This window comes from Chiloscyllium punctatum, chromosome 8 (assembly GCF_047496795.1).
Source record: "Chiloscyllium punctatum isolate Juve2018m chromosome 8, sChiPun1.3, whole genome shotgun sequence".
NCBI lineage: Eukaryota > Metazoa > Chordata > Chondrichthyes > Orectolobiformes > Hemiscylliidae > Chiloscyllium > Chiloscyllium punctatum.
In genome coordinates, this window is record NC_092746.1 from 28,755,175 (window position 1) to 28,767,495 (window position 12,321).

Sequence of the window (12,321 nt, forward strand, 5' to 3'; positions counted from 1 at the left end):
CATTTGTTCATGTTGAATTCCATCAGCCATTTCCTGGACCACTCCTCCAAACTGTCTAGATCCTTCTGAAGCCTCCCCACTTCCTCAGTACTACCTGCCTGTCCACCTATCTTCGTATCATCTGCAAACTTCGCTAGAATGCCCCCAGTCCCTTCATCCAGATCATTTAATATATAATGCGAACAGCTGTGGCCCCAACACTGAACCCTGCGGGACACCGCTCGTCACCGGCTGCCATTCTGAAAAAGAACCTTTTATCCCAACTCTCTGCCCTCTGTCAGACAGCCAATCCTCAATCCATCCCAGTAGCTCACCTCGAACACCATGGGCCTTCACCTTGCTCAGCAGCCTCCTGTGTGGCACCTTATCAAAGGCCTTTTGGAAGTCTAGATAGACCACATCCACTGGGTTTCCCTGGTCTAACCTGCTTGTCACCTCTTCAAAGAATACCAACAGGTTTGTCAGGCATGACCTCCCCTTAGTAAATCCATGTTGACTTGTTCTAATCAGACTCTGCTCTTCTAAGAAGTTAGAAACCTCATCCTTAATGATGGATTCTAGAATTTTACCAACAACCGAGGTTAGGCTAACTGGCCTATAATTTTCCATCTTTTGTCTTGATCCTTTCTTGAACAATGGGGTTACAACAGCGATCTTCCAATCATCCGGGACTTTCCCTGACTCCAGTGACTCTTGAAAGATCTCAACCAATGCCTCCGCTATTTCCTCAGCCACCTCTCTCAGAACTCTAGGATGTATCCCATCAGGGCCAGGAGATTTATCAATTTTAAGACCTTTTAGCTTTTCTAGCACTATCTCTTTTGTAATGACAACCATACTCCTCTCAGCCCCCTGACTCCCTTTAATTGTTGGGATATTACTCCTGTCTTCCACTGTGAAAACTGACGCAAAGTACTTATTAAGTTCTCCTGCTATTTCCTTATCTCCCATCACTAGGCTTCCAGCATCAGTTTGAAGTGGCCCAATGTCTACTCTTGCCTGTCGTTTGTTTCTTATGTATTGAAAGAAACTTTTACTATCGTTTCTAATATTACTGGCTAGCCTACCTTCATATTTGATCCTCTCCTTCCTTAGTTCTCTCTTTGTTATCCTCTGTTTTTGTAGCTTTCCCAATCTTCCGATTTCCCACTGCTCTTGGCCACTTTATAGGATCTCTCTTTTTCTTTAATACATTTCCTGACTTTCTTTGTCAGCCATGGCTGTCTAATCCCTCCCCGGATAATTTTTCTTTTCTTGTGGATGAACCTCTGTACAGTGTCCTTAATTATACCCACAAACTCCTGCCATTTTTGCTCTACTGTCTTCCCGGTTAGCCTCTGCTTCCAGTCTATTTTTGTCAGTTCCTCTCTCATGCCCTCATAATTACCTTTATTTAACTGTAACACCATTACATCTGATTTTGCCTTCTCTCTTTCAAACTCCAGACTGAACTCTACTATATTATGATTGCTGCTTCCTAAGGGTTCCCTTACTTTAAGATCTTTTCATGAAGTCTGGTTCATTGCAAAGCACTAGGTCCAGAATAGCCTGCTCCCTTGTGGGCTCCATGACAAGCTGTTCCAAAAAGCCATCCTGTAAGCATTCCATGAATTCCCTTTCTTTGGATCCACTGGCAACATTATTTACCCAGTCCACCTGCATATTGAAGTCTCCCATGATCACCGTGACCTTGCCTTTCTGACATGCCTTCTCTATTTCCCGGTACATGTTGTGTCCCTGGTCCTGACCATTGTTAGGAGGTCTGTACACAACTCCAATTATGGTTTTTTTTGCCTTTGTGGTTCCTCAATTCCACCCACACAGACTCCACATCATCTGACGCTATGTCATTCAGTGCCATACGTTTAATATTGTTCTTAACTAACAAGGCAACCCCACCCCCTCTGCCGACCTCCCTGTCTTTTCGATAAGCTGAAACTCCTTGGAGGTTTAACTGCCAGTCCTGACCCCCCCCTGTAACCAAGTCTCTGTGATGCCTACCACATCATAATCATTCACTATGATCTGTGCCATTATTTCATCTGCTTTGTTATGAATGCTACGCGCATTCAGGTAAAGCACCTTAATGCTAACTTTGTTATCATAGAGATATTGGAAGTCATAAGATGTCCTAAGTTATCCTTGCTTTTTTTTCTGCATTCCCAGTCTGCCTCAATTTTAAATCTGCCTGGACACATGCTATCCTGCTGCTTGTCTTTCCATTTAACGCCATACTCCCTGTTGCTTTCACTTTCCCTTCCCCTTCCCCGTCCCCCCACCCCCCAACTCAGAAGTTTAAAATCCTACTGACCACCCTATTTATCCTCTTCGCTAGAACATTGGTACCTGATCGGTTCAGGTGGAGACCATCCCAACGGTACAGATCCCCCCCCCCCCCCCCCCCCGTTCCAAAACTGATGCCAATACTCCATGAAGTGGAATCCCTCTTTCCCACACCAATCCCTTAGCCACGTGTTTACTTGCCTAATTTTCTTGTCCCTATGCCAATATCCTTTCAAGCCGGTCGGAGATGTCCCGCACCCTGGCACCGGGCAGGCAACACACCATGCAAGACTCCTGATCCGGCTTGCAAAGGATACTATCTGTCCCCCTAATTAGAGAACCCCCTATAACCACGACTTGTCTATTAACTCTTCCCCCTCTTGAATGGCCTTCTGCACCTTGGTCAGTTGGCTCATCCTGTCCAGAGCCCTTTTCCTCATCTGAACAGGGAGCAAGAATCTCGTACCTGTTGGACAAGGTCAAGGGTTGAGGCTCCTCCACTCCTGAACTCAGGTTCCCCCTACCTGCCTCACTTACAGTCACACTCTGATGAGCCTGATCACTAGCTGAATGTGAATTACTTAATCTCCCAGGTGTGACTGCCTCCTGAAACAAAGCGTCCAGGTAACACTCCCCCTCCCGGATGTGCCACAGTGTTTGAAGCTCAGATTCCAGATCATCAACTCTGATCCGGAGTTCTTCCAGCAACCAACACTTGCTGCAGATGTGGTCACTGCCATTCACAATGGGATCAGCCAGCTCCCACATCATACAGCGACAGCACATCACCTGCCCAGCCATCTCTGCTTAGTTAATTAATTACTTAGTTACTTTATACAAGTTTGAGTTAGAACACTTTCTGATACCTCTCTACTATAGTCTTTCCTAAAGAATTAATATGTACACACACACAAAAACAAAGTAAATTTTTAACCAGTCACTGGTAAAGAAATAGAAAATCCTTACCTTAAAAAAAAACCCAGTGTAGTTAAGGAGGTTAGAGGAGGAGGAGGAGGGTGGGTGGGAGATACAACAGGTGTAGAATCTCTGGTTTAGCCGCCTTCCTGATTTATATACTCACTGCTGCTCCCACTCAAATGGCTGTCGGTGTCGAAGGGTGAGTATTTATACTCGCTGCTTTCCTTCCCGGCTGCCCCTCTGGTAGACGTCACTTCCCCTGCTGCTCCCGCTCTTTCTGTGAAGAGAGAGGAACAAAAAACACTGCTGCCCGCTACAGGTAAGTAATTTTAAAACAAACTTTCTTACCTTAGCTGTACTCTTCCGGGTTTGTTTTTACTCAGCCGCTGCTCCCACTCAAATGGCTGTCGGTGTCGAAGGGTGAGTATTTATACTCACTGCTTTCCTTCCCGGCTGCCCCTCTGGTAGATGTCACTTCAATGACTGCGATGACTAAAAACAATGACTGCAGATGCTGGAAACCAAATTCTGGATTAGTGGTGCTGGAAGAGCACAGCAGTTCAGGCAGCATCCAAGTAGCTTCGAAATCGATGTTTCGGGCAAAAGCCCTTCATCAGGAATAAAGGCAGTGAGCCTGAAGCGTGGAGAGATAAGCTAGAGGAGTGTGGGAGTGGGGAGAAAGTAGCATAGAGTACAATGGGTGAGTGGGGGAGGGGATGAAGGTGATAGGTCAGGGAGGAGAGGTTGGAGTGGATAGGTGGAAAAGAAGATAGGCAGGTAGGACAAGTCTGGACAAGTCAAGGGGAGAGTTACTGAGCTGGAAGTTTAGAACTAGGGCGAGGTGGGGGAAGGGAAATGAGGAAGCTGTTGAAGTCTACATTGATGCCCTGGGGTTGAAGTGTTCCGAGGCGGAAGATGAGGCGTTCTTCCTCCAGGCGTCTGGTGGTGAGGGAGCGGCGGTGAAGGAGGCCCAGGACCTCCATGTCCTCGGCAGAGTGGGAGGGGGAGTTGAAATGTTGGACCACGAGGCGGTGTGGTTGATTGGTGCGGGTGTCCTGGAGATGTTCCCTAAAGCGCTCTGCTAGGATGCGCCCAGTCTCCCCAATGTAGAGGAGACCGCATCGGGAGCAACGGATACAATAAATGATATTAGTGGATGTGCAAGTAAAACTTTGATGGATGTGGAAGGCTCCTTTAGGGCCTTGGATAGAGGTGAGGGAGGAGGTGTTGGCGCAGGTTTTATAGTTCCTGCAGTGGCAGGGGAAAATGCCAGGATTGGAGGGTGGGTTGTTAGGGGGCGTGGACCTGACCAGGTAGTCGAGGAGGGAACGAGAGCCAGGCTAGTGAGGGGGTGGGGTGGGGTGGTGGGGGTAAGACCAGAATGAGCAACTTGGAAAACCAGGATAGTGACTGCTCTGAGCAGCATATGCCAAGGTTAGTAGACCAAGCACAGAAGTCTTTGACCTTGCTGCATGTGCCAAAGGTATTTCAAGCTACATGGAGCCTTTTGAACTGTTTGAGTAGCAGGGAATTGGGCTGTTTTGTTTTGTATTACCTACCCGCTCCATCACTGTTCTTGAAAGCTCTTGCTGGCTGCCTTCAGCTGATCAATGTCAAGTTTTACAGAACATTGTGATATGTAGCAGAGCTCCCACTTCTTATAACTCTAAGAGCCACCATCATCCATGTGGGCGGAGCGGGCAGCGACAAAAGTGTTTACTTCAACTAAGAATACCAGTGGGTATCCTTAAAACTGCCGCTGTAATTGAGAGTGGATTGACTGGAGTAGACGTCATGAACCCCATTTCAAAGATGGACATTGTTGAGTTGGAGGAGACACAGAGGAGGCAGCTTGTTTCTATTTTCTCCAAGTATGGTGCAACTTTTCAGTAAAGGTGGTGATGACATTGGGTGTTGTGATATGGCAACCCACAAAAATATGACCTAAAGCTGACTGTCCAGTCAAGGTTTCATACCAGTGGATCTCACCCCATCACTGGGAGGAAGACTGAGACATGGAGGGAGATGTCCAGCCCATGTGTGCTTCATGTAGTTATTGTGAGGAAGAATTATGGAAATCTGAAGACTTTTAATGATTTATGGGCATCCAGTGCTAAACCTTATGATGCTTACCCTCCACTTAGGATTGAGGAAGCATTGGGACCTCTGAACGGTAGACATTATTTCTGCAGTCTTGATTTTGGTCGATGGTTATAACCAACTGCCCATCACTGAATGAGATATTGAAGGACAGTAATCTGAACGGGCATGGGAGAGGGACTTCACGAATACACAAGAATGTTGTTTGGGCTCTGTTAGCCCCTGCCACTTTCCTTCAGGTGATGGATAAAGCTTTTGGCAACATTTATTTCCAGTTCCTCCTGATGTATCTTGCCAATTGTATGTGACCGTTTGAGGAGGGCCTTGCAAGAATAGGCACTGCCTGAGCTAATGTCTCACAGCTTAACTTGATGGTGTTCACATCTAATTGAATGACCGGCCAGTCTCTATGGAAGAGAAGTAGGCAATTCAGCCCAATGTTGCATTCAAATGAAAACCCCCTCAAATTCACTTTTCCAGCCTTGTCTTGCACAGTCCTCCTCAGGTATGCTGCAATTTCACTTATTCCTTTTTTTTTGTTTATGCACTCCTCTCGATCCAATCTTTACAGTTACTACTATTGCACATCGTTGCCTTATTGCCTTCCTTAGACCTGTGCCAGTCGCCCTCTTACCAGTTCAGTTTTGTTGACTGTCTTTTATGTGGTGCTTTGTCAAATGCTTTCTTAAAATCCACTTAGAAAGCATCCATTGTTTCCCTTCATCAACCTTCTCTGTAATTTCATCAAAAAATTCAATTAGGTTAGTCAAGCGTGATCTGCTGTTTACAATTCAAGACTGACTCCTTAATTAACTCAAACCTCTCCAAATTTCTGTTGTGTTTTTGTTTACTCCTAAATGTAATTTTTTGAAACCACCTCTGTTGTTAAACTGACCAGTCTTTAGTTAGGAATGTCTTTGTACCCTTTTAGAAATAAGGGAGTCCCATTTGCCACTCTTCTATCAACTAGAAGCTGCCCCACATCTACAGAAGTTGGCATCCATCAGCTGGATGATTCTACGGATGCCATTATCAGATCCCTGGATGGTGCTGGACATGAGGAAATTCAGAACTGTTTGTTGTATTGGTAGTCACCTGACCCTCATGGGAAGAGATCTCTTTCCAAGAATCTAAAACTGGGCATGTATGCCTGAACCCTGAGTGATGCTGATGTTCAGTGATGTCCTTCAAGCCCCAGCTTAGGGTCAACAGGCGGGGCTATTACTGCCTTTGTGCTGGAACGCTGGCAATCCCCTCTGTCATGTGGTATGGCGTATGGTTGGGCAGAAGACAACTGCTGTTACTCAGCAGAGGTCAAAGTATAGAACACAAAAACCTTTCCCTTGTTGCTTAAAGTCTGTGGGAAATGGACGTCTTGATTGTGGGGCATAATCCTGATGCTTTGGTCCCTGGAAATGGGAGTACATATCCAGTTATGAGTACAGCTCACAAATTGATGGACTTTCTGGTTGCTCTTTCCTGGAGCCAACCAATTAATAGCTGCCTCAGATGTTACTGACCAGTTAGAGAAAGAATGATGTCTGTAATGCTGAAATCATAGGCTTCTATTTGAGGCGACACTCACTGCTATCACTGCACAGTATGAATCACCCAATACGCGGTAAGATAAAGGACAGTGCTTGAACAGTGGGGGATGGTTGGCCTCTGTTTTGTAGACAAGTTCCTACAGATTACACCAGATGCAGTCAGGCCATAGAGGCATGTGATTTTTCTGAAAGGAGGAAGCTAGCCAGCCTCACTGAACAGCCGGGGTCTCTTCAGGGGTCAGTGTGGCCTTGGTAGACCAAATGGCTCGCTCCCACACTAGGGATTCAATGATTTCTGTGTAGGGTTGCAGAGGATGTAAATAGTTAGAATGTGCTGTAGAGGAAAAGGTTGATGTCTTGATTCCTAAGTGGTTTACAACTCCACTATCCTTGTACAGTGCCCCTTTACTTCCCATGTTCCTTCTTGAAACTTCTCCTCCACAAATTGCTACAAACTGCTTTCCTCTCACTATCCCACCCACAGTCAACCCCCACTTACCACCCCCATCCTGTTGAATATTGTGCTTCCATCCTCAGCAATTGCATAATTCCTCTCCGCTTTATCTTTGGAAAAATGGAGAACTGGCAACTGCAGGGATATGTAGAGAATTCTGGGCGAGTGAGCGCCAATAACCAATGTTATAGGAAGATGCCCTGGCGATAAGGGCAGTAGGACATGCCATCGCTGAAGGAGCGATGGGGGCGGCATTGGGACTCAGTGAAAGCTTTAATTATCATGTTGCCACCTAGCATTTGAAGTCAAGAGTGTGGTGCTGGAAAATTGATGTTTCGGGCATAGTCCCTTTATTAGGATTCCTGATGCAGGGCTTCTGCCCGAAACGTAGATTCTCCTGCTCCTCAGATGTTGCCTGACCTGCTGTGCTTTTCCCAGCACCAGACTCTTTACTGATCTCCAGCATCTGCAGTCCTCACTTTCTCCTACCACCTAGCATTGAACTGTTATTTGTATTGAATTGATATTGTCTGACTATTAATTGCTAGGGGTTATGGAGCATGGAGGGGAGTGCAGATACTATTCAGATACTTGTGCAGGAAATCTGCAAATAGCTATCTCTGTTCTAAGAGGCAGTGTGCACCCTTATCCAGAAAATGGAGAGGTCCATCACAGTGATGAGTACCATCATAGTTTAGGCTTCTGTGCACGTGACCATTTTCATTCAAAGTGTGGCCGCCACATGGAAACTCAAATGTCATAGACAACAGGCCAACAGATAGATGTTAGCCCAGACAATAACCTTTTAACTCTAGCTGAAAATCATTGATCAAAATATTGTCTCAATGGCTAAATGTGATGCTCAAATACATCCAAATTTTCTTTATTAGGAAGGACGTGGTCATCGTTCGGAGAGGGAGAATGATCATGTGGGCTCTTCCCATGAGGCCTCCAGGTCATGGCCCTTGCCCTTGGTTCTTCTGACAGAGCTGTCCCCAGAAATGCCTGAGTGACCATCCCTATACAAACTATTGCTTGTAAATCCTGCGGCTGTGGAGCATACCGTCCCTGCTGTGACCCTGAAAGACCATGCGCTACCACCTCACTGGTCCAGCTAGTGAATGTGTGGACCCCCACTGCTTTGCGGTCTTGTGGGGGTGGTAGGGTGTTTTGCCACTCAGATGTATCCAAGGCACTTGGAATAATAAGCAGCATGTTGCTTTCCAGACGCACCATTCACTTCAGGGAGCTCAAATGGCTTCTATCAACACAGGCCTCTGACTGTGGCTGATCTTTTGGTACACTTTTTTTAATTGCTGATATCAGATATAGTCAAAAGTCACATGGCACCAGGTTATAGTCCTACAGGTTTATTTAAAATCACGAGCTATTGGAGCACTGCTCCTTGGTCAGACTCCATTTGACCAAGGAGCAGTGCTCCGAAAGCTTGTGATTTCAAATAAACCTATAGGGCTATAACCTGGTGTCATGTAACTTCAGATTTTGTCCACCCCAGTCCAACACCAGCACTTCGATATCCTGGATATCAGATCTGTTTCACATTTCAATTGCTTCCGATGGACTTCTCCAACCTGCTGAGTTGCAGAGTCAACACATGACCTGTGGGTTGTGAATGAAGAATTGCAGCCTTCAAATTGATGTTAGTTGCCTTTTTATAAGACCATAACAAATAGCAATGGGGTCGACCATTTGCCCCCTCCACCAATATTTCAATTGCCTCGGTTGGTTTCTTGCCAAAGAATAAAGAGTTTTCACTGCATTTGCTCTATGCAAATCCAAATGTGTCCCCTAGACTGGAAGTATTCCCTTTGCAGACTTACATAAGAGGTATTATGGAGGAGGCTATTCAGACCATCATACCTTCACCGATTCTTCAAATTAGTGTCACTACTTCGTATCAATCTCCTACTTTTTCCCCATACTGTTGCACATTATTTTTATTCCATGTGATCATCCAAAGCACCTTTTAATGCCTCAATTAAATCTGCACCAATCCCATTTCCAGGCAATGCAGTGCATTCCAACTCTTAAGTACTCACCAAGTGAATAAGAGTTTTTTTCCTATCACCCTTCTTTTGCAAATAACGCCTTCTCATTTTTTTTCCATTTACAAGTAGGAACTGTTGGTCCTTATCTAATGTATCTACCCATGATTTTGAAAACCTTTTACCAGATTTTCTGTTAGCTGCCTTCTCTCCAAGGAGAGCAGTCTCAACTTCTTTAGTCTACCCTCATAATTGGAGTTTCTCATCCCTGGAATAATTCTTGTAAATTACTTCTCCACTCCCTCCAAAGCATTCACATCCTTTTACTCTGGCGCCCAGACTGTACACAGCACTCTAGCTGATGTCGTCTAACAAGCGCCTTTTATAAGTTCACTATGACCTCTTTATTCTTCTACTAATGCCCCTTTTAATAAATCTGAGGATAGTCTATGTTTTACCTCTCCTGCTGACCATTGCTCTGTTTCCTATCACATAGCTAATTATGTATCCACATTGCCGTTAATTCTTTTATACCATGACCTATAAGCCAAGGCTGTTGTGTGTCACTGAATCAAGCGCCTTCTGGAGATCTTTGTATATCACTATCAACAACATTGCTGTTATTGACCCTTTCTGTAACTTCTACAAAAAGGCTCCAATGAGTAATTCAATACCATTTTTCCTTTCGAAATCCGTGTTGATATTTTCTAATGAATTCAGCTTTTTCCTTAAGATGACTAACTTTATCCTGAAGAATTGTCTCCAGATATTAAACTGGCCATTATGTAATTGCTGGGCTTATCCTTGCAGCCTTTCTTGAACAAGACCATAATACTTACCAATGTTCCAGTTTTCTGGCGTGTTCCCCTTCTTTTGATCACTTCTCCAAATTTTTCTTTCCTACATATGAGTAATTTTATTTTTGTCATTTTTGTTGTCTTTCTCAAGTTTTCTCAACAATATTTTTCATCATGAGTTTTTCAGATATGTATATTTTAAACAAAATGGTTTTCTCCATTAAATATGCGTGCTTTGGTTTGGTTACTTAGTGTGGAAACAGGCCCTTCGGCCCAACAAGTCCACACTGACCCTCCAAAGAGCAACCCACCCAGACCCATTCCCCTACATTTATCCCTACACCTAACACTACGGGCAATTTAGGAGGTCAATTCACCTAACCTGCACATTTTTGGACTGTGGGAGGAAACCCACGCAGAGACTGGGAGAATGTGCAAACTCCACACAGACAGTTGCCTGAAGCGGAAATTGAATCCGGGTCTCTGGCACTGATTTATCAGAATTGTGTATAAATTCAGTAGTGTCTCATCTGGGAATAGTTTGTGCATGTGAAATGGAAATGCTTTACAACAAGAAAGATGGCATATTGTTTACTAAAACAAGTGAGTATATTTTGTTTGATTTCTAAATTCCAGATATTAGAATTGTAGAAAATAGCATGATTCCTGACTCCTCTCTGCTGTTCTCTAGAAATTGTACAAATTATTTTGTACCTAATTTGGATCGTTATGTGGTATTCTCTTTGGATGCTTTTAACTGATGAATTATTTCAAAACTGCTTATTGCATCAATGTGTGCTCAAGCATCCATTTTTTTTTTCTGTTCTAGTTTTTTGACCTGAACTCTAGTGCTTCATTGACCTCCACGGAGGTAATCAATGATGTTGATGCTGTACTAGATCAAGCTGAACAAGATGTTTGTAAAGAACTTGAAATTTCCACGTCTGTAAGTTTTCATCCAATGTTGTGGTTTAAAGCAACTTTGTAACATAAATATGAAAATTAAATTACTGTGTTTGTGGCTGATGCCAGCAGTGGCTAAAACACCATGTCATGCACTAAATCAAATCTATTTATGACTTTAATTACATATACTCGTACACATTTTAAAATCTGAGAAGCTTTAAACTGAATCGGAAGTAATGCTGCCACTCGATATAGCATTTCAGTGGATAATATATGAAAAAGAATTAATTAACTAATATGAATCATGCAGTTACATGGTGCAAATCAATGACACACCCCAGTAATTACTGAATAAACATCTGTAATTGTAACGCTTTTAAAATGCTGTTCCGAATACGGGCTGCAATTCAAGATGTTGGTTATGAACCATTTGCACGTGCACAGCTTCATGCGACTCTGTGGTGAATTTTCACTAATGATGATGAATACCAACTCTAGTACCATTTCTTTCAAATCACAGAATCTCTATAGTGTAGAAACAGGCCATTTGGCCCATCGGGTCCATACCAACCTTCCGAAGAGCATCTCACTCAGACCCATCCCTGTCCTTGCAACCCTGCATTTCATATGGCTAATCCACCTAACCTACACATCTCTGGACACTATATGGATAATCTAGCTTGGCCAATCCACCTAACCTGCATGTCTTTGGACTGTGGGAAGAAGCAAGAGCACCTGGAGGGTATCCATGCAGACACTGGGAGAATGTCTGTCTGTCTGGAGTTTACACAATCGCCTCATGGTGGAATTGAGCCCAAAACCCCCTGGTGCTCTGAAGCAGCAATGCCAACCACTGACCCATCATCCTGCCCATGTTTCAAACTGTCGGTAACTGAGGATGTAAATTGTCTGCAGGACAGCAGCAGCACACTGGTGATGCAAGATGTACAGTTATAATATCAAACCAAGTATGAGTGATAAAAAGCAGACAAGTGAATGAAACAAAAGAAGCAATATAGTATATTCCAAAATGATAAAAGCTGCATTAATGTACTGTATTGGCAAGACAATCTGAACATCATATTAACACTAAACGGAAATCCATGAAAATATTCATGTTGCAAAGCACTGTTTTAGAAGACTTGCAATCATTAATGTTCCTTCTGCATGGTTCAAGAGCGCGGCTCATCACCACCCCCTTGAGGCAATTGGAGCTGGGCAATAAATGCTGGCCCCTGCCAGAAACACTTACACCCCAGGAAAAAGTATTATTGTTGAATTGATGATGTTTTGTCCTGTGCTATCTGCAC

The 12,321-nt window shown here is 44.1% G+C and overlaps 1 protein-coding gene across 1 annotated transcript in view; it reads left to right on the forward strand.

The window, feature by feature from the left end:
- The window catches only part of stk31 (serine/threonine kinase 31), a 97,891-nt gene that overhangs the window by 50,980 nt on the left and 34,590 nt on the right, over nt 1-12,321 (forward strand). The window contains exon 11 of the mRNA XM_072575300.1: nt 10,935-11,051. Within this exon, the coding sequence (XP_072431401.1) occupies nt 10,935-11,051 (117 nt within the window). The remainder of the gene's footprint in view (nt 1-10,934; nt 11,052-12,321) is intronic.